Source organism: Podarcis erhardii, assembly GCF_964252035.2.
Source record: "Podarcis erhardii genome assembly, chromosome: 5".
NCBI lineage: Eukaryota > Metazoa > Chordata > Lepidosauria > Squamata > Lacertidae > Podarcis > Podarcis erhardii.
Window position 1 is genome coordinate 90,206,843 of NC_138509.1, and position 27,835 is coordinate 90,234,677.

General features: G+C 44.0%; 1 protein-coding gene across 3 annotated transcripts in view; it reads left to right on the forward strand.

Moving 5' to 3' along the window:
• The window catches only part of KCNMB2 (potassium calcium-activated channel subfamily M regulatory beta subunit 2), a 312,693-nt gene that overhangs the window by 112,275 nt on the left and 172,583 nt on the right, over positions 1-27,835 (forward strand). The window contains exon 2 of one of the 3 annotated variants that reach the window (XM_081862818.1): positions 12,166-12,210. The exons of the other annotated variants lie outside the window; for them this stretch is intronic. Within the exon in view, the coding sequence (XP_081718944.1) occupies positions 12,166-12,210 (45 nt within the window). The remainder of the gene's footprint in view (positions 1-12,165; positions 12,211-27,835) is intronic. 3 annotated transcript variants of the gene reach the window in all.

Sequence of the window (27,835 nt, forward strand, 5' to 3'; positions counted from 1 at the left end):
TGGCACACTGTGGAAAAAGAAAACATGATCTAGGAGTAGAGGAGGTGTTGAATAACCAAAGGCAAAACGCAATTCAAGCAATACAACTCTAAATTGTAATAGAGGGAAGTGAGCGTACAGCATAGATACTCCCATAATATACCTTAACATTTATTGCCCCTTGGAAGTGTGTGGATGATTCCATTTGCTGCATAAATGGCTTCTGGAGCTAAACTTAATAATGTCTTACTGCATTCTGTCCTATATATGAAATGCTGCATCAAATGTATTTTCTTTTTAAGTGTCTTAAATGACTGAGTCACTTGCATTTTCATGGAATTGTTTGCTTTTCTCATCTGTAACTTCAGTGTTAGGTAAGTCAGAGTTTCTGCCCTATATTTGTTCATTCCCTGCCTCTTTATCTATCCTTCTATATCTTGATTCTAAAACTACATTGATATTTGTTGTCTCTTTGAACTTGTGTGTGTTGGGAATTCCACTTAGGAATTCATATTGGCAATTACCATAATCCATAGGGACATTCTCCTGAAAAAGATTTATTGAACTGCACGACTAAAGCAACTTCATGTTCTTGCAAAGCTCTGGTTCATTTCAATTGAGTCTGTGCAAGGAACTTGCTGGTGGCTTTTGCCCAGTCCCTACACAGCTCCCTCTAAAAGCAAACCCAACTGCTGACTGCCAACAAGACTGTAATAATAATAATAATAATAATAATAATAATAATAATAATAATAATAAAATAATTCTATTATTTATACCTGGCCCATCTGGCTGGGTTGCCCCAGCCACTTTGGGCAGCTTCCAACACATATAGAAACATAATAAAACTTCAGACGTTAGAAACTTCCTGATACAAGGCTGCCTTCAAGTGTCTTCTAAAGGTTGTTTAGTTATTGCCTTGACATCTGATGGGGGACGGGGCATTCCATAGGGCAGGTGCCACTACCAAGAGGGCCCTCTGCCTGGCTCTCTGAAGCTTCACTTCTCACAATGAGGGAACCATCAGAAGGCCCTTGGAGCTGGACCTCAGTGTCTGGGCTGAACGACAGGGATGGAAGCGCTCCTTCATGTATACAGGGTTGAGGCCATTTAGGGCTTTAAGGTCAGCACCAACACTTTGAATTGTGCTCAGAAACATACTCGGAGCCAATGTAGGTCTTGTAGGACCAGTGCTATATAGTACTGGCGGTCGCTCCCAGTCACCAGTCTAGTTGCCACATTCTGGATTTGTGGTAGTTTCTGACTCACCTTCAAGGTAGACCCATGTAGAGTACATTTCAGTAGTCTAAGCAGGAGATAACCAGATCATGCACCACTCTGCTGAGACAGTCTTTGGGCAGGTAGGGTCTCAGCCAGCGTACCAGATGAAGCTGGTAGATTTTAGTGAAAATGGGGCCACTGAAAAACATAAGGGAGTTATCAGCATGCTCAGAGGAACTCAGACATTTGCAGAAGTAAAATATATTTAGGGGAAAGAGAAACTAAGTAGACCCACCTCAAGAAATTACTATCCCAAAGTACTATATGATACTGACACTGTACATGAGAGGTTCCATTTAGCTGTCATAGAAACATGGCCAATTAAACCGCTCTCCCAAGGCAGCATTTGTTCAACTCCGTCCTAAACACATAAATGAATATATACAGAGAAATAAAAATGCTCTTCTGATATGTCACCAAATAAGGGTGACTGAGTGAGTTACACTGTAGGACCTATACTCCTCTGGGGAGTGTATGTGAATAGATACCACAGACACCTGTGATAGCATCAATTAACAGGCTTTGGATTACTTTTGACTCCATTAAGTTCCAGCTGAGACACAATTAAAGCTACGCTTGCCAAGAAGGTTCTTGGGCACTTGATACAATATGTTCAGGCAATAAATTTCACTGGCTTAAGTTTTGGTCCTAAAAAATATACCTGCCTTCAATTCTTTCCCAAAGTGCTTATTTGGCCTGCTCTAAAATGATGGTAGACAGCATCTTAAAAAGCAGAGATATCACCTTGCCGACAAAGGTCCATATAGTTAAAGCTATGGTTTTCCCAGTAGTGATGTATGGAAGTGAGAGCTGGACCATAAAGAAGGATGATCGCTGAAGAATGGATGCCTTTGAATTATGGTGCTGGAGGAGACTCTTGAGACTCTTGAGATCAAACCTATCCATTCTGAAGGAAATCAGACCTGAGTGCTCACTGGAAGGACAGATCCTGAAGCTGAGGCTCCAACACTTTGGCCACCTCATGAGAAGAGGAGACTCCCTGGAAAAGACCCTGTTGTTGGGAAAGATTGAGGGCACAAGGAGAAGGGAACAACAGAGGATGAGATGGTTGGACAGTGTTCTCGAAGCTACTAGTCTGACCAAACTGCGGGAGGCAGTGGAAGACAGGACTGCTCTGGTCCATGGGGTCACAAAGAGTCGGACATGACTAAATGACTAAACAACAACAAAATGATGGTGAGGTGACCTAATCAGATGTGTCCTTCAACTTTTAACAAGCAAAAGCAATGAGGAGGTCAGAAGATGCTTAAAAGTCAGAGCCAAATTACTTCTCTTGGATGTAAGACGTCAGCCCATGATTCTCAAAAAGTGATCTTCAGCTTGAAGCGAGTGGAATCATTGGTGTTAAAAAGAAAAGGGGGGAAATGTTGGGTGCCTTCAACAACTGAAATTCAGCCAATGGAGGGGGTGCAATTGATATACTCAGGTTTGATGTGATTACTTTTAATTAAAAAATAAAAAGCTGCTGGAGATGTGACAGGGATAACGCTTCCCTAAAACATGTTTGCACAATGTCCTACATGGAAAAACACATTGGCAAAAGTTAATAGAGACAATCAACAATAGTGTACAAGCAGAGGTGCTTTGGTGGGACCTATCTGCAATTGGCAGGCACCTTCCTGGAAGGTGATGAGATGGTAGGGAGCGTGGTACATACCTGTTTTTTTCCAAAAACAAAAAACAAAAACTGGTCCCTACTGACTCTACCTGTGTAGGTACCTAGCTCTTCTCATTGTACAGAGTCCCTGGCTCACAGTACGTTAACACTGGAGGCGGACTCACTTTCTTCTCTATGCCCTGGCTATCCCCCTGCAGGCAGCAGGAGGGATTTATGGGTTTTTCTGCAGTAAGTTTTTTTGGGGACGCGGGTGGCGCTGTGGGTTAAACCACAGAGCCTAGGACTTGCCGATCAGAAGGTCGGTGGTTCAAATCCCCACGACGGGGTGAGCTCCCGTTGCTCGGTCCCTGCTCCTGCCAACCTAGCAGTTCGAAAGCACAAAATGCAAATAGATAAATAGGTACCGCTCCAGCGGGAAGGGAAATGGCGTTTCCGTGTGCTGCTCTGGTTCGCCAGAAGTGGCTTAGTCATGCTGGCCACATGACCTGGAAGCTGTACTCCAGCTCCCTCGGCCAATAAAGCGAGATGAGCACCGCAACCCCAGAGTCGGCCACGACTGGACCTAATGGTCAGGGGTTCCTTTACCTTTACCTTTTACTGCAGTAAGTTTAGAAAAGGCTGGCATTTCATAAGCTTTAAGAACCCTTTTGGACATGATGATAAGCTAACAGGAGCAGAGTGCGCAGTCGACTTCTGCTTCCACTCCCAGCACTTCTCTGTCATGTCTGCAATCTACTTCTCTCCTCCAGATATCTGTACCAGACATAACTTAAATTAAGCAATTTAACTGTCTCCACTTTCAGGAGTTTACAGCCCTCTAAATTACAGGTCGTTCAGAAGGCAGCAGTCTGGATTTTAAGCAGGTTGGATCACAGAGCACCTATTAAACCCATCCTGCATGAACTTCAGAATTTGCCAGTTTCCCCCCCTAACTTGGGAGTTGCCAGCTTTGAAACTGGCCTGTGTGGCTGACCCCTTTAAAAGTCATTTGAACCGCAGCAATTAGAAGGTGAAACTATTTAGCTCCACCCTTTGAAAAAATTATCCTGCTAATTTCTACATATCAAAACTATTAAAAGGAAAGGACCAGGCCAGGCTGCTGGTTTTTTGTTGTTGTTGTTGTTGTTGTTTTGCTTAGCCAGTTGGCAGCTCCTTTTGCAGGTGCAAGTGCTGATGTTGAACTCAGCATACATCAGTAGCAGTGTGGGGACGGTGGAGGCATAAAACTGCCCTCCCCCTGTGGCATTTGTACTGCTTACCTGGAGGAGGGACTGGGCACCTGCACGTTCCAGAACTGCACAGATGCACAAGCAGGAACACTGCACTGTTCTGCTGGTGGGTCCATGCAGAAGTGACCTCACAAACACCTGGCCCCAGCTCAGCCATGTCCAGGTAAGCTGCAATGATGCTGTTCAGTTTTGCTGCTGGCTTGGTTTTATTCTGTTTTGTGTTTCCTGCTTGGGCTCTGTGGTTTGCTTCTTTGTTTCTCTGTGTTAAAGGTAGCTGTCAGAGTCACCCGTGGTCCCAGCTCACCAGAGACCAAAGTCCACTCCAGCTTATGTACAAAAGCTTTTATTGAAGAACATTATTAGCTTTACATCCAAGCTCCGTGACTCTACGTCTGTTACGCTTAGACCGCTGAAGTCCCCTCTGAGTCGGTCCCCCCTCTACACCAGTTTAAGAGGCTTGTACTGGTCCACCTCTTCCTCTCTTTCCTTTTCCGCAGGGTCTTTCTGCCCCCCTGTGTTCTCTCCCTTCGGGACTCTCCAGAGGCTGAGTCCTCTGCCGCCTCCTCCCCCCTCCTTCGGGCTTTGGGACCAGGCTCCTCCCCAGGACTCTCTTCATTTCCGCGCGCCTCCCATTTTGAACTTAGCGCGCGTACGTTGCTCCTGACCTTGCCTTCGACAGTTACACTGCCCTCGATACTACTTTCCTCCCCTTCCGGCAGGACGTTTTGCCCTGATCTCCTTCCCCTCTCTGCTTCCTGTTCTGCTCCTTCTGACACACTGGTCACTCCTCCCCCCTCACTCCGTTCCAGCGGAGCAGCCGGTCTCGCTCTCCAACTCCCACTGGGGGTTCCCCCTTCGTTTCCCTGCTCCTGACTGCTTCCCCCTCTAGCTTCCCTTGGCTTGACCAGAGGGGCTCCCTTTTGGGAGTCCTCCGATTCACTGGACGGACTCATGGACAATCTTGGGTCATTGTCATCCTCTTCCTCGTCACTCTGGAATCCTTCCCCCTCACTCTCTGTCTCCTCCCTCATCTGCGCCTCTCTCCCTGAACCCCTGACAGTAGCTGACATGACTTTTTACCATATGTGATGGGAATGTAGAGAAATTTTTAAATAATGGGAAATGATATTTAATGAGTTGAAGAAAATGTTTAAATTAACATTTGTAAAAAAAAAAAAACCCAGAAGTACTTTTGTTAGGGATTGTAGGAAAAGACCGGCAAGGAAAATAAAAAATTTATTTATGTATGCTACAACGGCGTCAAGAGTCTTAATAGCACAAGGATGGAAGAATGAGGAAATCCCGACCAAAGAACAATGGCAAGAGAAATTGATGGACTATGCAGAATTGGTGAAATTGACATACAAACTGTGAGACAAGGACAACTGTGACTTTAAAGAAGAATGGGAACTTTTTACAAACTATTTAAAAAAACAACAAAATGAATTGCACTCCTTGGCAGGTTTTGAATAAACATACACAAATGTATTGATTGTTAACATAACAGATAATTTAAGGATCTTTACAATTTTACAATATGCAGAGAATAACATGTGTTGAAAAATCAGAGAAAGGAGCTGAAGTTTGGGGGGAGGGTCTTTTGGGGGGAGGGGGAAAATGGGGAAAATAAGGAAGATGATATGTTTTGATAATTTGTTATGTTGAAAATTCTTAATAAAAATTATTTAAAAAGGTAGCTGACATGTTGCCCTCCAGGTTGGACTACAACCCCCATCATCCTTGACCACTGGCTCTGCTGGCTGTGGCTGATGGGAGCTGGAGTCCAGCAACATCTAAAGCGTACTGTGTTCCATTCCTAACCTCTGTGATGGTCCCTGATGAGCGGGAAGGCAGCATATACCTTTCGCCAACAAAAAAAACCGTATCCCTTGGTGCTGTAATCATTCCACTGTGAATCTTTCAGCCCACATCTGAAAGACATTCTGCTCTGAGTCAGCAGGCCTAAAGCTTCCAGGGTTCAAAAAAAAAAAAAAAAAAAAGCACCACTGATGAAGTTCTGTAAAACTGCTTCAGGGAAAAAAAACGGAATTGAAATGAAGATGCTTACCACTGTTTGCAGCGGCAGACCTTGGTAATATGCCGCCCTGTGCGAGGCCAACATTTGCGCGCCCCCCCCTCCATCTTTGGGAAGGAGGTAATAAGACTCTAGGACCCTGTTAGACCCCCTGTGCTTTCTTCCAAAAGCCCAGCAAGCTCTTATCAGTCTTTAAGAAAGCACCTTCCTTGACTGCCGCTCCCCTGCTTGCACTGCCCTAAAGTCGCCTCTGGCTGTTTGAGTGATCCTTAGCAGCATGTAGCCACCTGTAAACAGCCACCCATAAAACGCTGCTGTTACAAAAGGCAGTAACCAGCTAGTCACCTTTTGCTTAAGGCTGTCTCTAGCTAAGCTTTGGAGTCAAGTGCTCGGACCAACATGGGTCTTTCTAGGGCTTTACAGTGAAGATGGATTTGGGTCCCTACTGTGCTTTGCACCAATATACTCCCTGCCCCCCCCCTCTCTCTCCCTCCCTCTCTCTCTCTCTTGCTTTCTTCCACTCTTGTTTCCTCTCTGCTTCCTGAGAAGCCTTGTTTATACCCTTGAGCAAATACTCCTAAATTTCAGAGTCAAATGGCAGTGTGGGATTAGGAAGACACACCGAAACAGCTGGATTTGAAGTGGCACATAGCAGGTGTACCCGTGTTGTTTGTTCTGAATTGATGTGAAGGGGTGCGCTGGGGACTCTTAAGCAGCCAGTTAGCAGTAAACAGTCGGTATTGTTTGGAAAGAATTGGAGGGTAGGTGATTTGTCTCTGCCTCGCAGGGCAGAACTACACATTCCAAAGTAAACAAGGCTGTGGTCCAAGATGGTAGCCCTGTGTTAAGATCCTTCACAATATCTTGTTTAACTTAACCTGTTCGTTTGTTTATGTTTTTATGTTACACACTTTGTGTTTATATGTTGTATGACATGTCTGCTTAAGTTACAGTGATACCTCGGGTTACAGAAGCTTCAGGTTACAGACGCTTCAGGTTACAGACTCCACTAACCCAGAAATAGTGCCTCGGGTTAAGAACTTTGCTTCAGGATGAGAACAGAAATCATGTGCCTCAAGTTAAGAATAGTTTCAGGTTAAGAACGGACCTCCAGAACGAATTAAGTTCTTAACCTGAGGTACCACTGTACTTGGTAGGCGGTGTTGTGGCCTTTGGCCCCGCAGTGATCCGGCCAGAGGAGGTGATCAATGCCCTCCTCATCACTGTTTAGCCATGTCCAGGGGTGGCCCTCACTGGCCACTCAGTGCTGGCAGGGGGCGTGGCCACAGGGACATTTAAACCACGGCATAGCCCTTCACTGAATCTCCCATCTACCCACCCTCTTTTTATGCTTTGCTATGATATGACCTTGCTTTGGACAAATGTCGGCCGCCATATTTTTGGGGCCGGGCAGGAGTTCTTTCCACTTGGCAAACTGGGTCCAGACATTTGGTTTTCGCCTACCTCATAGCAGTCATTGCAGCTTTGTGAGATTAGGCACTGGGTAATAATAATAATAATAATAATAATAATAATAATAATAATAATTCATTATTTATACCCCACCCATCTGGCTGGGCTTCCCCAGCCACTCTGGGCGGCTTCCAACAAAATATTAAAATACAATGGTCTGTTAAACATTAAAAGCTTCCCTAAACAGTAAGTCTTTGTTTAGATGGAGGGGAGGTTGTAGCCTCTGCCTTCCCATCCTCATTAGGTTTATACGAAGCCCAGGTGGACATTCAGTTATGCACTGCTCCCGTGCTCTGCAGATTAGAATCTTTCTTGCCCTGTGCATTTTGATTCATAACCTGACATTTCAGTGTTATTTATTACAAGATGGATGGGCATTTTGGTCGCAGTTGCATATGCCCAAAGGACTTGAGCCAGATGATAAGGCTATCTTCTTCCAAAGATATTCCTGCAGGCAATGGCGATGCAGAATGTAATATTACATATCTTGAGATGAAACTTTTTTCATTAACGAGGTCCCATGCTTAGCCATGCTGAAAAAGTTTCACTCGTCTGTGCAGTCTGTGTTTTTCAAGATCGGAGCTACGGTAGATATTTCAGATAGCCAAGTGGTTAAACTTGTATCAAACTGGTAAAGAATGTAGGGTTAAACTCTTTTAACTCTTTGAAGCATTGTTTTTTCCAAATGGTCTGATTCCCCCTGGAACAATCTGATATTGGTGATGCAGGGTGACTGCTTATCTATTTTGTTTTATTTCACGTATCTATGAATTGCTTGCTTGTTTATTTATTTTTAAACATTTTCATCTTGCTCTTCGGCACTTGCCCGCACACCCAGAAAGCAGTCAGAAAATCTTACAAATGTTACTCCTAAAACAGGCCCTGCCTTCGTATTTGCATTCTGAAAGAAATGACACAAAAGGAAAAGGAATTGGGAGGGAGGAGGAAAAAAGAAATGTAAGACAGTTGAAGGAACAGGAGTGGAGATGGGACAGGCTGTTGAATGGACCATCGATAAGGCCATGCTTACGTCAGTGTATCAGCCTACAGTGGTACCTTGGGTTACATACGCTTCAGGTTACAGACTCCGCTAACCCAGAAATATTGCCTCGGGTTAAGAACTTTGCTTTAGGATGAGAACAGAAATCGTGCTCTGGCAACGCGGCAGCTGTGGGAAGCCCCATTAGCTAAAGTGGTGCTTCAGGTTAAGAACAGTTTCAGGTTAAGAATGGACCTCCAGAATGAATTAATTACTTAACCTGAGGTACCTCTGTATGTGGCAACTATTGATGGGGCAGAAATTCAGCGCCGTTCACCTTTTAATAGAACCCTCCTTAATTACCCATTTCTGAAACAACTTGCAAAGGAAACACACTCATCCTTCAAAATTCACACGCCTCCAAATTTTGCGATGCACTTTGGCAACAAAAAAGATTCGTACAAAAACACACATGTTAACAGAAAATGTACATATCAATGCATAGGTCAGTAAAAACAACATAGAAAAATGCATTGCATGCAAAAATGTGTACGTTGGCCAGAATACACACAAAAATAGTAACAAATTTTGTGAGGACTTTTTTAAAAAAAAATTACAAACTGATGTAGAATGTGATGAGGTGAAAAAATGGGGAAAGGAGGAACCGGACTGGACAGATTTATCCATCCTAGGTGACAAGAAACTTTTACAAGAGATTTAAACAGGTACGAAACAAAGCAGGATAGTTTTGCCTTCGTCCTAGGCCCCTTTTTAAGATGAGATGCCTGGGGCGGAATGTTCAATTGAAGCTTTTCCCCTTCTTAGTCACTCTTCTGTGTCAATGTCATATATATTTTTCAGCTGCAGGGGGAGGGGGACTAGATATGAGTACAACCTCTTCATAAACCATCTATAAGTGACATCAGGATTTAATACAGCGCTCTGTTAAATTTTTTATGTCTCAAAATTTGAAAGACCAAAGGATAAAACCCTTTAGTGTTGACTTTGTAATGTTCTGTGTGCTCTCTTTCTCTCTCTCTCCAGTAAGGCTGGGAAGAGTGCCCTCTAGAGCAGGCATAGGCAAACTTGGCCCTCCAGATGCGTTGAGACTACAGGTCCCATCATCCCTGACCACTGGTCCTGTTAGCTAGGGTTGATGGGAGTTGTAGTCCCAAAACATCTGGAGGGCCGAGTTTGCCTATGCCTGCTCTAGACCTATCTGTGTGGGCCCCTGGAGGCTTTCCCAGGCCACAGCCCTCCCTAGCCCTGCAGCCCACCCTGGAGCACTCCCAGAATGCAAACCTGATGTACAGACCCACCCCAAGCAGGCTGTGTTTGACACCCGTGAATGGTTAACCCAAGCTGCAATGTACCTCAGGGTATTCTATTTGGTGCTCTTCAGATGTTCTGGACTTCAGCTCCCATGAGCCTCAGCTAGCATGGCCAGAGGTGAGGGATGATGGGAGCTGTAGTCCCGCAACATCTGGAAGGAACGCCTGTTGTACGTGATTTATATTTTTTGCCTTTCTTGTCAGGCAATATATGTTGTGGGGATTATTTCTGTAATGCTTTAGTCTTCAAAAACGGCCGCCATCCCTAAAGAGTCTCAATCTGTACCTGTCTGAACTTTTTATAATAATTTATTTTCGTCAGCTAATCCATTTAAAAAAACAAGACCGATAACTGACAGCTACATCTGTGGTCATTCAGCTGTATTTATAACGTATTCTTTAAAAGGGTAAGAAGAGTTTCCAACCTATTATGTATGCTTCTAAGGCCCTGCCCATCAAAACCACATGTCTTTAGGGGAGCTTTGCTGGAGTTAATTGCATATAAATTGAAGCTGAAAATTACTTTCTTAAAGGTAAATCTGCACAGCCAGCATCAATATTTACATATCAAGCACCCTCCTTTTGCTAAATTCTCCATAGAGTAATTTTGTCTAGAGGACCTTGTTCAGCCAAAATGTAACTTGCAGGAAAAAGACTCTGTCACTCTGAGCCACTTTCAGATGAGAAATCCTGCCTGGTAAATTATAAAATAAGCAGATCTCACACTTTTTTAATTTTTGCATGTAGTATTCTCTTATAGCCTGGTGAGATGGCTATTGCAGGTGACAACTGATGGAAAGGCAGCCTGATGGAATCAAATCCTTCTCCAACTTTCTTATAATCAATTTCCTGTGACTTGAAAGTGCAGTAAGATATATGGGAACTCAGTTAATTAACAGATAGGGAATATGTTTTTCCTCTTCCATTATTTTTATGGGACAATGTCTGCTGTAGCTCAGTGGTAAAACATCTGCTATACATGCAGAACGTCTCAAGGTCAATCCCAAGTGTCTCCAGGTGGGAGGGCGAGACTCCCTGAAATCCTGGAGACCCATTGCCAGTCACTGTAGACCAGAGTTTCCCCAAACATGGGTCTCCAGCTGGTTTTGGACTACAGCTCCCATCATCCCAAGCTAGCAGGACCAGTGGCCAGGGATGATGGGATTGTAGTCCAGAAAGAGCTGGACCCAAGTTTGGGAATCCCTCCTGTAGACAATACTGGATCAAGGTTCTGAAGCATCTTCCTGTGTTCCTATGACCACCTGATATATCTTTGATGTACACTATGAAGACAAAGGACTGTGGCTCAGTGGTAGAACATGTGATATACATTTAAAAAGTCCCAATTTCAAGACTTTGCATCTCTAGGCACAGCTACGAAAGACCACCTAGAGGCCCAAATTACTGCAAAGCAGCTGCCAAGCATTATGTAATTTGAAAAAAAAAAAATACTGAACTAGAGGACCAAGGGATGTGATGTACTATAGGGCAGGTAAACCACAGGTGATATAGGAAGCTACTTCATACCAATGCAGATCATTGGTCTATCTTTCTTAGAATTGTTAGAGAAGAATGAATGAATTTCACAAAGGGAGGTTGGGTAGCTGTGGTGGTCAAAGGACCATGGCTCATTGAAAATTTGCATATCATTTCCCCAGGATTTCAAACACATCTCTATTTCTAAAGCAAACTGATACACTTTATTTTGCCCATCCTCGTAGCATGGCTTAACTGGGATCTAAAACCCAGGTCTTGTTAGTTTCTATTTGCCACTGAGCAGCTGCTTAGAGTCACAAGGCTCTGTTTACATTCCAGAGACATTCCAGGCTATTGGAAGTCTCACGGGAGCTGGATGTGACGTTACTGGTTTCCAGTTCCTTTGTTGTTCAGTTGATCTCTGCTTTCATAGAGAGAGGATGTTTTTTGTCTGCGTAGTTAAGAAATAAAACTCTTTACAACGTAGCCCACACCTCTCGTCTCTTTCCTGTGCTGGATTCTCTGCTGAATGGGGGAACGTGCCTTGGAGCCTTATCAAAGGCTCAGGTCCTTAATTATACGTTGGGAGGGCGATTCCAAAGGCTCGGCCGGAGGAAGATGAGCTTTATCAGCTTGGCCGAGCAGAGATCCCGACAGGTCTCCCAGGCCCAGATCCTCTGGACTCCATCACGGACATCTTCATAAGGACTAGTAACTTACAATTTCTTGTTTTCTCTCTGCAGACTCATCGAAGACAATGAGCCTTGCCAAACCCTGAGTAGTAAACTGTAAGTGTGATTAAGCACATAGTCAAGGGATGAAATAAATATTTTTATTTCGTCCAACTGTTAAAACGTAACAAAAACCCTTTCTTGACACAGATTCTCTTTCCCTTGGTTTCTAGAGCTGGAGCAGCTTGTGGTTTCAGGGCGAGGGCATTTCTCTTTTTCTCAAGGAGAAAAAGAACTTCCTGGGTACATATCCTACTGTACTGTCCTGAGTTTGACCTACCATGACCCCCCCCCAGCCACCCCAAAGAATCCTGAGAACTGTAGTTTGTTGAGGGTACTAAGAATTCTTAGCAGCTGCCGCTCCCCTTCACAGAATCATTGTCACCGTGTTGCGTCAACACTCAACAAGTTTGTGGAATGATGCAAAAGCCCTTCTGTCAAATCCTCTGAATACAGAGTGCCCACAGCTGTGTCCTGAAACGTGAGCCAAAACCGTGGCTGCTGATGCGTTTTTAAGGTGCCACCCTCCCTAGGCTATATCAGTCCAGAAGGACAGGCACACCCACTGTACTTAGTTCCTGCACCTCTTTATAAATTATGCACAATAATTCACTCAGCAAAATTATTAGTCTGGAACAGACATTGCTTTAAAGGCCATCTGTAGGGCCAGCTGCTGGGAAGGGACAAGTTTACAAAGCAGGTTGACGTCCTATTGCTCTTGTGGACGAAAGAGATGGTTACTACCATCCTGGCTGGTGCCCTCTGGGATAAGAACAGTGGAAAGTGGGAAACCAACAGTAGGTGGAGCCAGAGCCAATAAGAGGCAGAGCCAACTAATTCTGCACCCTCCTCCCTGCTGAGTTCTACAAGGGCAGGAATGAGACCAAGGCCTCATTCTCACAGCAGTTCATTCCATTTCCTTGATGTTTCCTTCACTGTTAATCTCCACCCTATACAGTGGTACCTCGGTTTTCTAACATAATCCATTTTGAAAGACCGTTCGAGTTCTGCAACGTTCAAAAACCTCAGGATCTTGCATTCAATGGAAGCCGCATGGCATGTTCGACTTCCAAGGCTTGTTCGAAAACCAAAGCATCTACTTCCGGGTTTACGGTGTTCGTAAACCAAAATGTTCGTCAACGGAGACGTTCGAAAAACTGAGGTACCACTGTATTTGACTTTTCACATGATATAAAACCCACTTCCAGAAAACTACCAGAATACAGTGCATGCTTAGCCCTCATTTCTGTGCTATTTGATTGAATCCAGAAAATCATGGGAGTAAAATGACAAAATTGGGGGTGGTTAAGCAGCGTATAGTTATTTGCTGCCGTTTTCATGGGGAAACAGAAGCACACATGTGCGGAAAGGGTAGGGGAGCAGCAACTTTGTCCAGTGAACTTGGTTGTCGGTGTGAATGAAATGCAGTACAGCTTGCCAGTATACTGGTCAAAAAGTTCTACATCAAGACCGAAAGGAACATTAGAGAACAGGTCATATGCATTGTTGTCGTTGGCATCTGTCTGTCTCAACAAACAATTGAGGAGAGCGCATTTGGGGGTGAGGTCAAACTGTTGGAGAGCTACAGCACCTGTTGTAGCCATGTTGACCAATATGGGAGAGATATGTTTTGTTGCAGCTGGGGCAGATGACGGCATCCGGTTGCGCTGCTGCAGATGCAGCATGGTGCTTCTTCTCTCTGCGCTCCTCCCAGCAGTCGTTCATCCTCTGGTCACTGCTACGAATGTACAACCTGTCTCTCTCCAGGCACTGTGGTCGTCTGCAAGGGATTCTCACATGGTGGGGTTGGTGTTGCCAGCCTTCATGCCTCATTTAGAGACCTCTTTTAGAGAGCCAGTGTGGTGTAGTGGTTAAGAGCGGTAGTCTCGTAATCTGGTGAACCAGGTTCGATTCCCCGCTCCTCCACATGCAGCTGCTGGGTGACCTTGGGCTAGTCACACTTCTTTGAAGTCTCTCAGCCCCACTCACCTCACAGTGTGTTTGTTGTGGGGGAGGAAGGGAAAGGAGAATGTCAGCCGCTTTGAGACTCCTGAAGGGGAGTGAAAGGCGGGATATCAAATCCAAACTACTACTACTACTACTACTACCCTTCTTCTTCTTCTTCTTCTTCTTCTTCTTCTTCTTCTTCTTCTTCTTCTTCTTCGTAACGCAGAGTTGGTCTGCCAATGGGTCTGGTGCCTGAAGCCAGTTCCCCCTAGAGCATATCCTTGGTGATCCTGCCACCTTCAATTCTGTGGACATGACCAAGCCAGCACAGACGTCACTGAGATAGCAGTGCAAATGTAAACTAATATTCCCCGTGTCTGGATGCGCTTTAAAGGAGGAGGTCTGGTTGCAATTAAGAAGGGAGGCAGGTGGGGCTGGCTGATTGCAGACTCAGGTTGGTGGGGTGCCATTCGCCCTAGTAGAGCATCTTCCACTGGTTACTTACTACAAGGCCATTGTTTAGAATGAGCTTAGCTGCTAAGTGATGTCCAGGGTCTGTTCCCTCTTGGAAGTAGTTAGTTTTGCACATGATGGTGTGCAGGAAGGAGAAGAAAAGAGAAACAGATTGAGCACAAGTGACTGACACCATCTTAACTTGCTTTTTTCTGCAATTGCTCTTTTGGGATGTTACAAAACATTTAACACTGTGCTGCTCGACCAAAACATAGCTTTTAGCAAAAGACTTGCCTGTACAGCAAGCAGGCTACTCGGCTTAATTAGCACATTTGGTTAATTAGCAAAGGGAAGGCAGACGAAAACTTGCAAACAGCCAAACAAACAGAGAGAGGGAGAGAGAGAGAGAGAGAGAGAGAGGAAGAGAGGAAGAAATGAACTGCTTTTTACTCTAGCAGTGTGGAGCATCCTTCTACTTTTGAAGGAATCCAAATATGAGAACGGCTAGTCAGAGTTTTCTGGTGCGATGAGTTCCACCTGCCTGAGGGAGTTTGGGCTTACGTTTCCCTAAGAGCTTCCCCTTCCCTTCCTATGCTGCCTGGGGAACCACTTTTGAAACTGAGTGAAATTTCAAAGGTAGCCTGTGATGATGACATAAAGGCAGAGCTTGCTACTCATAGCAGGAGAGGGACTGTGGCTCAGCGGAAGAGCACTACAGGAAGGGTCATATCTCAGTGGTACAGTGTCTGTTTTGCATGAGAAAGGTCCCAGGTTCAATCCCATCATCTCTAGGTAGGGCTGAGAACATCCCCTGCCTGAAAACCCAGACAGCCCCTGCCAGTCAATATGGACAATGCTGAGCTATGTGGATTGATGGTCCAAGTCAGTATAAGGCAGCTTCCTGGACCACAGGAAGGTCCTAGTTTTAATCTCTGGCATCTCCAGCTAAAGCAGTCCTGGGCCAAATATCACTCACACACACATGTTTTCATGGAACCATTTGTCCCTCACGAAAGAAGGATTTCTGGCAACTTATTTGTGTGTATGGGGAGACAAATTCTAATAATTTTGAGGAGACCTGTCATTGTTTATGGACTGGAAGAGGGTTTGTTCTTCTTTTCCTGCAAAGAAGTGTTCTTTCTCAATTTTGAACAATGCAGCCTCCTTTTTAAGGGTGTCTCTTGGTCAACTGCAATGGCTACTCCATTGGCCAAAACCAATAAAGAACCCCCTCTGCTCTCCCACCAACAACGGTCACTTTCCCTCCCCTAGAAATTATTCAACATCATTGGGCCCTCCAAAGTTGTTCCCATTTCTTGAGGCTGTTTTTGTACAGCTCCCAAACTCCCCAAACTGGTGGAATCTGGGCTGAATACTTTGGGCCCAGTGTAAAGGACCAGGTAAAGTAAGGGACATGAAAGACCACCTGAGACCCTGAAAGTTGCTAACAGTCAAAGTAAACAACCATGAGCTAAGATGGACAGAATAGCTAGCCTATTATAAAGCTGCTTCCTGATGTTCCAATGGGTTGGGAGTCAAACATTTCACTGGGCATACATACATTTAGCCCATGCCTAAAACAGTTATTTGGACATCAGCCATTGTTTCAACTTTCAATATTGGTTGCTAAATTTATATTCTGCTTACTTGCCAAAATGGCACTGATTATAAATGACATGCTTGCTAGTTTTCCAGCAAGTGCCAAATGAAAGGCAGAAACATCATTACTTTGCAGTGATTGTCCGTGTCCCTGATAACCATCCATCACTACCTAATAAAGCTTTTTTGCAAACAGGCAGGAGTATCAATGGTTTCTTGCTCCAGGTTAAAGTTTTATCTAAAGTAAGAGCAGCCAATGTATATGCAGGACTGGAGATTATATTTGCCAGTGACCATTCTGGATTCTCTCTCAAAGCAATATACCCTTGTTGTGATGAGGATTTGTCAACATGGTGTGATGTAACCTGAGGTATTGCGAAAGTTCATAACAATCCTTCAGCATGCCCGATGGGTAAGGATGGTGGGAGATGAAGTCCAACAACTTCTGGAAAGTATCACATTGCATTACTCCTGGACTATAGTAATCAACACTGTTAGGCCAAGAAATTACCCAAACAGCCACCCAGTTTGGATGTTCAAAGACCCACAAAAAAGGTAAAGGTAAAGGACCTCTGACAGTTAAGTCCAGTCACAGACAACTCTGGGGTTTTGGCACTCATCTCGCTTTACAGGCCGAGGGAGCCGGCGTTTGTCCGCAGACAGTTTTTCCAGGTCATGTGGCCAGCATGACTAAGCTGCTTCTGGTGCAATGGAAAACCGAAACCAGAGCAGCACACAGAAATGCTGTTTACCTTTCCGCCGGAGCAGTACCTACTTATCTACTTACACTTTTTGGCGTGCTTTCAAACTTCTAGGTTGGCAGGAGCTGGGACAGAGCAACGAGAGCTCACCCCGTTGCAGGGATTCGAACCGCCGACTTTCCACAGCGCCACCTGCGTCCCTCTCAAAGACCCACAACACCCCTATAAAACACTCCTGAAATCTCTGAACGATGAAAGTGCAGGAGAATGAAGTCTGAGTCATGGTGCACCTTTCACGGGGAGTCAATTTTAGCTGCAGCTATAAGTTTCCAAAGGGAGCCAAGATGGCATAGCCTATTATATCCCAAACTTACTCATCCATGGGCTGATGGTTCCAGCTTTCATTTCGCAGTGCCCAATGTCCAGGTAGCAGATGTCTCTTACCAGTGAAGCCTAACTGAAATTTCCACCCACAGCTGAGTTAGTCAGCACAGCTGCCAACACTTTTGTATTCCTGTTCTGCTTGGGTTTGTGGGTTGTTGTTTTTCAAGCCCAGGTGTGGAATGAACCGTGACATATTTGAGGATGTTGCATCAGAAAGCTTCAGCCATCTCTCTGGAGGTCCAAGCAGTTGCCCTTTCAGGTGACAGATTCTCTCCTACCTAGTTTCTTTGTGTGATCTTTTTATTCTTATTGGATGGGACAGGGTACATCCTGTGAAAGTTTCTTCTTCCTCCTTTTGCAGTGTTAATTGGCTGGCACTGCTATGGATCCAGGGATATGAACAAATGTGTCAGTGAGGCTCTGGAAATGGAACACATCTTTTATATACAGAAGGTCCCAGATTCAAATCCTGGAAGTAGGCATGGAAATATTTGTCAATTTCCATTCCATTTATTTCTAATCTTAAATTCGGTTCTCCACATTTTTTCCAGGACTTGAGTTCTTGTGTCTTTTTTAAAACATCACAATTTTAGCAGTTTAGTGCAAATTTCTCCTAATAAGCACATGCTTCTGTGTGGTTTTGACTAATATGAACATTTTTTGCAAGCAATTTCCCCATACATAATGCATGTTTGTGTATTATTTTCATTAATATCTTTATGCACACTTTCCCCTAATATATGCAAGCTTTGAAACATTGTTTGGTTGGATAACTACATTGCAAAATTGTTTTGGTTCTCCCATTGTTTTGGACAGTGTTTGCTGCATATAACTGCCTTGAATACAAAGTGATCCAATTTCCGTCCACATCCCTAAGCTTCATTTAAAAAAAGATTAGGTAGCAAGTGATGTGGTGATGGGGGGGAACGATCCTGCCTGAGACCTTGGCGAGCCACACCCATTTAGAGTAAGCAAAACTTCCTATATCTAAAGAGGGAGGAGGTGTATTCTTCCTCCTTCCCATTCCCTATCTCTTTGAGCAGTCTCTGGAAATTTCTAAGTTTCCCCATGCAATTTCCCACCTACTGGGATGCAATTACCACAATTCACTAACAAATTCTGTACTTAATTGCAAAACTGAGCCGTGCCCAGCATTCTTGAAATAGCCATTGATTGTATCTTCCCCATATGACCCAGAGATATTGCGACAAAAGCAGCTTGTCTGAACATTGTCAACGAAATTTTCATTTCCAATTGGCTCTTCCTTAATAAGCTTGCTATATGAGGGATAAACAGGCTGTTAGCTCCTTCCTTTTAGCAATCATTTCCCCAAGAAAGTTTTTCACTCGGCTTAGCCTTTGGCTTGGGTGTGATTTAGAAACATCATCTCAGCAACTTTATTATCTCCTGCCCAATATTTCATCGCTCTTGTCCTCCCAACCGAGCCTTAGGTGTATTGATATTTTAACAAGGCTTTGGTTGGCAGGACAGTGCCTTTAAATTATTGCAGGGAGATTAGACAGTTCCTAAAGTAACAACTAAAATAATGTTCTGCGGTGCTTGTGAGAGTTTGCTATGGGGCACTAGGATCTCTGCTATGATGACACCAAACTCAGCAGCATTGTCAGAAACTCAACTAAATCTAAACAAAATAAAATAAAAAAATTCCTTCCAGTAGCACTTTAAAGACCAACTAAGTTAGTTCTAGGTATGACCTTTCGTGTGCATGCACACTTCTTCAGATACACATTTGTCCACAGCCAGCGTTTGTCCTCAGACAGCTTTTCTAGGTCATGTGCCAACATGACTAAACCGCTTCTGGCACACAGCACACTGTGACGAGCACCAGAGCACATAGAAACACTGTTGGTTAGAACAGGTTGCAGGTTCAATCCCCATATGGGACAGCCGCATATTCCTGCATTTCAGAGAGTTGGACTAGATGATCATCAGGGTCCCTTCCAACTCTACAGTTCTAGGATTCTATAATTGGTTTTTCACATGGTGGTTGTTCTTCTGCAATTTCTGTCCGGGAAAGCAGGACATTCAGAAAAGAGGTGGGCTGTTGGCACCCTTCCCAATCACTTCCAGTTCCCTAACCAACAATTTTGAAAACCAACACTTCAATCAATTAGTGTTCATTCTGCTTTTTTGTGATAGTTTGGTGGTTGTTTTGCAGACGTCTAGGAGAGCTCTATATGGGGTCATTCCACTTCTCTAGTCCTAAGTTCAAATGCATGGGTTGTTTCCAATGTTGCAATGAGAAGATAGTTATATCAGCACCAGAATTTCTCCTTGCAGAATGGAATCATCTCCCCCCTGTGCATAGCTGTCAACCTTCTCTTTTTTGCGGGGAATTCCCATATTCCAGCGCCGTTTCCCGCTGCTTCCCACTGCTATCCCGGATTATTAGATATCCCGTAGACTGTTCCCAGGACAGGTGAGGCTGCTGATCCCTTATTTTCAAATCTGAAAGTCGACAGCTATGCTCCTGTGTGCTCCCTAAACCTGTATTGGCTGTTCCCTCAACCCCCAGAACACATTTGAGGATGGTTCAGGGTGTGGTGAAGGAGGAATTCCCTTGTGCTAGTGCTAATCTTTGCACTAGCACAAAAATGTCATTGAATGCAATACTGTGGCTTTTCCTGTTATATACTTGCTCCTTTTTTATTGCAATCCACGTCTGCTTTCAACAAACAACACCGACTTTAATTAAGAACATAATAAGAGCCTGCTAATGGCCCATTTAGTCCAGCATCCTGTTCTCGCAGTGGCCAACAAGACGCCTGTGGGAAACCAGCAAGCAGGATTCAAGCACAAGAACACTCTCCCCTTCTCTGGCTTCCAGCAACTGGTATTCAAAAGCATTACTGCCTCTGATTGTGAAGGCAGGGCACAGTCATTATGGCTAGTAGCCATTGAGAGGCTTACCCTCCATTATTTGTTTTTCATTCCTTTTCTATCTTAGTTTTTCTTTAGGTTTGTGCAAACTTCTCATAGAGTTTCTCCATCCCTTGCTGCTGCATGGGCACATTTCTTTCTTGCTTTTATTAGTTTATAATTGCTCTTTTTTATCTCCAGGTTTTAGTCTGCTTGTTCAAAGTCCCACCCTCCTCTCTTTGGCTTCACAGTGAATTGTTTCTGTTCAGCATGATTAATATTTCCCTTAAAGCCTTGTCCTCCTCCCGCATCCAGGGGTGGTACAATTCCCCCTCTCTGTTAAGCCTGGTTGTCCCTTAAATTAGCTCCCAGTTGTGTTATTCATTGCCAGTCTATTATTACTGATTTACTCAGGGACACCTTCCTCGTGTCACCAGTTTTCAAACTTGATTGCCTACAAAACACTAGGGGAAGAATATGGATTTCTAGTTTCCCCACCCCAAAATGGCAACGTCTGCTGTGCAGCTACTGTTCTGAAATTCGGTAGGTTTCATCTCCCCAAACGGCTTGAGAATTACATCCAGTTCTCAAAGAAATAAATTTTAAAGGTTCCCTGGCTTAAAAACCCTGGCTTCAGTTTGCCAGGCTTAATCCACTCTTGCAGGGTGGGGAGACTTTTTTGCCTGCAAATTCTATCCGCTTCTGTGAAAAGGGGAAAAAATAGCCTCTTTAAGATTCTCTAATAGTCAATTGGGAGAGGAGACAACAGCTTCAGATTTAGCAGATCTGGGATGGAGTGGCACTAGGGAACCCCACCCCCTAGCAACAGTGTTGCTTTAGCATATGTGGGTGGGACAGGATGAGGAGGAGAGCCAAGCTGTGCAGATGCATTGGTGGGAGTGCCTAATTGGCTCTGCTGGTACATCGGCACAGCCCCAAATTCACCACCACCCCAACACATCCATACTCCACCCAGGCAAAATGCAGAGACCCCAGTGTCAAGAGAGATTCTCTGTCCCACCACACATACAAACACACACACACACACACACACACACACACACACACTGCTCCTGGCTAGGAGGTCCATGAGTTTCAGCAGAGCAAATGTTATTTCTGGGAGAAAGCTCCAACCCACTATCCAAAATGTCCCTTATTCAGCAGTCCAGAGAGTAGGATCCCAGAGTTGGGCAGGTTCATGAAGGAGTGTGTATTCAAGACAACTTGAGGCTGGCCATCCTGACACCTGCAAATCCAAAAACTTGTCATTCATTTGAGTCAGCTATGGTATCCACAACCACTGAGGGAGTGGGGAGACAGAATACATGTTCAACATTGCAAACTTAGCTCTGAAACGTGGCCAACGTTTGAGTAGAGAAATGGATCCGGTCAACTGATGGTTGATGCTTGTTAAATGCAAGGCTTTACAGGCACTGCTGACCAGCTAATACACAGTACCCACAAACCGTCTTTCAGCCCAACCTATAGCCTTTACCTGCACCACACCTGACATCATATAGGTTGCTTATAATTTTGGGCCCTTTCAGTAGTATTAGCCTCTTGGAATCAAGTAACTTCTTTGGAGAAAGACATTCCTGAAGTTCTCCCTGCTGCTGCAACAACTGCAGTCAGGGCCTTGAAATGCTTTTGAGGTGTTATCATCCAAGGAAGATCTTTGAAACAGGATCTTATCTGGAAGCCTGACTCTTGACAGCTGCTTAGAGTGTTCTTCAATGAAATCATAATTATTATTGTGCTATACGGTTCTTTGCCAGCCTTGCTGAAATCCACACTTTGCAATGGTCATGGTATTTGGTCGACTTTATTGCACATTTCTCATTATCAATATATTGTTATTACATTTGTGTGAGCTTCAGCACTTTTTCTTGTGGTTATTGTATGGGTTCCCCATGGCTGCTTTGTGCAATCTCTCATGTTTTAGACATGAAGCTTTGTTAGAGAAAGAGACAGGCTAAAAAACAAAATGAATGAATGACTAGATGAATGAACTTGTGAGCTGCCATGGAACCATCTGCTTCAACGTAGTCCTTCATGCTTAACCTTTCTCAGTGATCTTGGGCACAGATTCAAGTTGCCTGCCCATTGTTTACTTCTGAGGGGATGGCAGTGATGTTGACTGTCCCTGAGGGATCCTCTTCCACACTGTAGAAGAGAATAGAACAGGTTTGTAAACACAAGCAATAAATCCCACGGAGACTTATCTGGATAACAGCTTTATTTGGAACTGAAGGTTCTTGCATGTTTCTCCAAATTATCTGGCTTGCCAGAAGTGAGCGATGGATTCTGGGAGTGTGAGATATGAGCCAGTGTGCCTCGAGAGCCACTGTGCCTTATCATGTAAATCTTTGTTTCAGGACTCTTTAAAATTCACATTGCTTCCCTGACAAAAATGCAGCTGCTCCTGTACAACGGCTTAATGTGGGTCTGCGTGAACGGTGCGCCTTCTAGAATCAATTTGGAGAAATGTCTGATAGTACAGAAGCAGACTAATTGCTTTTGAAAGAGTAAATACACAGACATGTGCAGCATAACATGACTATAGCTGCATGTATGCCGCCTGACTTTCTAGAATACCTGCCACTAGTCTCTTGTCTTGACATGCGAAGGAGGAGAAACACAACAGCCCCTGGCAGCAGAAGACACCTGTAGCAGAAAGTGTATGACAACACAAGCACAAAGTTTGCTGGAGGGGGAGCAGGTTGGAAGGAGCCCTGGGCAAAATGCCGCCCAGCTCTCTCCCAGTGCCACCCTAGTCCTCCATGATGGTGGTGGTGATGTCTTACTGAATTTTTATCCCACTCTTCCTCCCCAAGGAGCCCAGGGCAGCAAACCATATATGCAATTTAAAAACGAAGACAAAGCATAGACAATGTAAAACAGATTAAAACACTTTGAAAACAATCACAGTTAAAAACACCCCAAAGCAGTTACAGTTTTAAAAAAAATCCAAAAGCAACTTCAATTAAAAACATACTTCCGTCCATCATCTTGAGGCTGCAGGAACTGTGTTCTTCAGCTTGCAAATACCTGGCTAAACAGGAATGTTTTCAAATTCCTTCTGAAAGTTCATCATGATGAAGAGATATTCCACAACTGGGGAATCACCACTGAAAATGCCTTCCCACTGACAGGCCTTACCTGCCAATGGTAGGGTGCAATATGGTTTAGAACAGTGAAGGTGCTCTTTTAGCTATTTGGGTCCTAAGGCATTTGGGGCTTTATATGCTAATACTAACACACTAACATGATGGTGATGATGCCGTGATGGTGGTGATGATGTTGTACCCTCTTGCCCAATGGGACTTACCTTTCTTCTCTCCTCTTCTCCTCTTCTCTCCCTGGGCGTTCCCTGTTTGCTCCCCAAATCTGCTCCGGAAGGTTTCACAACCCGCTGGGCCAGATTTTGAGGGTATGCTAAGGGGTGCTCAGGGTGAGAGGAGGAGCCACTGGCCACTGCATTCAGCTCTGCCCCCTGGCTGCTCCCAAAACGCCACGTGACATCATGCATCATGACGTCACACGTGTGATGCCGCACATGTGATCTGGCCCCCTCAATCTTCGATGCAATTTGGCACCTCTGGAAACAAGGATTTATCTCCTGGCAGCTCTCGTCACCCTTCACACACACACACTACAGTCCTAAGAATTATTTGGGTGAAGCCACAACTGTCTAAAGTGGTATGAAACTGCTTTAAACATATAGTGCAGGTGGGATCTGTGTATATGTGTTTATTTGAGCAGGCAGGAGGCATCACTGAGGTGAGGGAGGAGGCAGGTGGCAGGCAGGGCCACCCTGAGGTTGGTGAAGCACTGCTCTATTTTCCGTAACCTCCGCTGGAAGATGGCTGTTGTTTGAAGGGTCTGTGGCTTGGAAGCCATGGCAATCAATATTGCCATCACCAAATGGTGTTAGAGACTTTCCCATCAGCTCTGTTGTCTCCTGTGACCCAATGACATGAAAGAACACATTTTCCCCCAGGGCTCGCTTTTCCTTCGCGTGTATTTTAAGTAACCTCTCTCATATCTCTTTCACAGAAAGCCTTGGTTGATGATTGCCATGCCTCAAAGGCAGAGGCACCTTCCTTTTGTTTTGTGTTTCTGTTGTGTCATTTCCTAATGCAAATATTTCAATATTTTCAGCAGACGTGTTTGTGTGATCCAGTACAGCTGCCATTCGAGGGGTGGGGCGCTCTCCTTTATTTATGAGATGTACTGGGAACGGGAGTAAAATAGATGCACGGCTAGATGAAGCCCATTTCTCTCGCAGGTGCTGTTCTGGGTCTATTCCAGGGACATCAAATGGGGGAGGGAACTGTGACACAATGACAACACATTTTTCTTATATCAAAAGTAATTGCGGTCTTCCCCATCTTCAGCAAAGTTATTCACTCAGCCCAGGAACATCTTTATTAAACATTATAGCACCGCTGGGAGAAATAGAAAGGGTGATTGCTTACATGATAATGGAAGGGGATAACATATGGGCTTTGTCATTCAGCTAACTACTGAAACACTGTGTTGTAGCATCTTGCTTCTCTCTATGGTTTCGGTTCCTTTTTTTTTTTTAGTTTCTACATGGTAAAGACCAGGACTGTGTACAACTCCCCCCCCCTTCCCTGATCTGTCTTGGGGCCCCAATGTGGGGCTCCCATATCAGGCTGATCAGCCCTGTGCGACCCCAGGAACCACCCACCCTGGACCTGCCCCCAAAGTGGGGCTAAGGGTTTTCCCAACCCTATTTTCACACATGGTCAGGAGGGGAATGAGGAAGAGATTCTGCATCTCCTTCCTCTGCAACCCCAACCTAGAGTGTTTCCAATCCTGCAAGTTGCTGGTCCATAGATGCAAGGAAAGCTGCTCATGAATGGGAGCAGTCAACACTGTAAAGGGTCAGATCTTCCTGCTTAACTAGCTGGTTAAGCAAGAGGATTCAGCCCTACACAGTAAAAGGTAAAGGACTCCTGCACAATTAAATCCAGTCAAAGGTGACTATGGGGTGTGGTGCTCATCTTGCTTCAGGCCAAGGGAGCCGGTGGTTGTCCACAGACAGCTTTCTGGATCATGTGGACAGCATGACTAAACTGCTTCTGGTGCAATGGGACACTGTGAAGGAAACCAGAGCGCACGGCAACGCCATTTACTTTCCCGCCACAGTGGTAGCTATTTATCTACTTGCACTGGTGTGCTTTTGAACTGCTAGGTTGGCAGAAGCTGGGACAGAGTAATGGGAGCTCACCCCACCATGTAGATTCGAACCGTTGACCTTCTGATCAGCAAGCCCAAGAGACTTAGTAGTTTAGACCACAGTGCCACCTGCTCCCTATCCTGCACAGTGCTGCCCCTTCACAAGTGGCTTCCCTGTACAGTACTTAGCAGGTAAGCCTGACCCCCAACCTCACCTGTGATATTATCCCAGGAAGCAGTCCCACCTCCCCACTCCCCACCCACAGCCAGCCTTGTCCCCTGGAGCACTGCATGAATATCAGAAGCTTCCTGCTAGATCAGACCAATCACCCATAATTAGGAATGTAGGAGGATTTTGTTTGCATTTTTTTTTTTAGCAAACCAATCTAATTTGTGCCTGCAGTACTAATACACAGATCGGGACATAATTATCCTCTTAGATTTCACACTTCTCTGAATTTTGTGATACAGTTCTTGGGTCAAAGAACATACCAACAGGCGTTAAAAATGTGTAACTTTAGATTAAATTGCTTAGAAATGTGTACATTGAGCTAGAACACATATTCAAATATGGACTTTCATACAGGTTTTGTTAAAATCACAGATTAATGAGAAAACGGAAGAGAACAGTCCTATGAATTAGCATGTATTAATGGACTGGTGACCATTCTTTATCCATAATCTATTTTTTTTTAATAATTTTTATTAATTTTCATAAACAAAAAACACACAAATAAAAACATTCATAAACAACACATGACTTCCCCATGCCTCCCCTTCACTGCACCCTTGTTTCAAAAAATTTTTTTAGCAATCCTTCATTCCATTTCTATATTTAATTTCCCTCAAGATTCTCTTGACTTAAATATTTACAGCTATAATTCTCTGTTTCTTACCCCTTGACATTTTATCAGTCTGAGATTTTGCAACAGTTCTTAAGATATATTTTAAATTTTTTCCAGTCCTCTTCCACTGTCTCTCTCCTCTGATCACGGATTCTGCCGGTCATCTCTGCCAGTCCCATAAATTCAGTCACCTTCGTCTGCCATTCTTCCAGAGTAGGTAATTCTTGCATCTTCCAATACTTTGCCAGGAGAATTCTTGCTGCTGTAGTTGCATACATGAAAAAGGTCCTATCTTTCTTTGGTACCAATTGGCCGACCATGCCCAAGAGAAAAGCCTCCGGTTTCTTTACAAATGTCCACTTAAGGATTTTCTTAATTTCATTATAGATCATTTCCCAGTAGGCTTTAACCCTTGGGCAGGTCCACCAAAGATGATAGAAAGTTCCTTCACATTTGTTACATTTCCAGCATTTATTATTGGGCAAATGGTATATCTTTGCAAGCTTGACTGGAGTCATGTACCACCTATAGATCATTTTCATTATGTTTTCTTTCAAGGCACTACATGCCATAAATTTAAGGCCTGTGGTCCATAACTATTCCCAGTCAGCGAACATAATATCATGACCTAAGTCTTGTGCCCATTTGATCATAGCTGATTTAACCGTTTCATCCTGTGTATTCCATTTCAGCAACAAATTATACATTTTAGACAAATTCTTAGTATTGGTCTCTAACAATTCTGTTTCCAGTTTTGACCTCTCCTTCTGAAATCCTAGTTTCCTGTCCTGCTTAAAAGTCTCATTTATCTGATAATAATGTAACCAGTCTCGAACTTTGGATTTTAGTTTCTCAAAGCTCTGTAATTTAACTTTTCCACCGTCATATTCTATAATTTCACAATATTTTGGCCAATTAGAATCCATGTTAAGTTTTTTCACCGCTCTAGCTTCCATTGGTGACAACCATCTGGGTGTTTTATTTTCCAACAAATCCTTATATCGATTCCAAACATTATACAAAGCTTTCCTGACAATATGATTTTTAAAGCCCTTATAAACCTTTGCCTTGTCATACCATAAATATGCATGCCAGCCAAAATTGTTATCATACCCTTCCAAGTCTAAAATGTCTGTGTCTTCAAGAAGTAGCCATTGCTTCAACCAGCAGAAAGCTGCTGCTTCATAGTAAAGTCTTAAGTCCGGCAGAGCAAAAACCCCCCTATCTTTTGCATCAGTTAAAATCTTGAATTTTATTCTGGGCTTTTTGCCCTGCCAGACAAATTTGGATATATCTTTCTGCCACTTCTTGAAACAGTCCATCCTATCTAGAACTTGCAGTGTCTGAAACAAAAACAACAATCTCGGCAATACATTCATCTTAATAACGGCAATTCGGCCTAACAAGGATAGTCTCAACCTAGACCATATGTCAAAATCTTTCTTAACTTCCAGCCAACATTTCTCATAATTGTCTTTGAACAAGTTCACATTTTTAGATGTTAAATTCACCCCCAGATATTTCACTTTTTTTGTTATTTCCAAACCAGTTTCCCTTTGAAAACTATCTTTTTCCCCCATCGTTAGATTTTTTTCCAGCACCTTTGTCTTCTGTTTATTTAATTTAAAACCAGCCACTTGACCAAATATTTCAATTAGTTCTAAAACT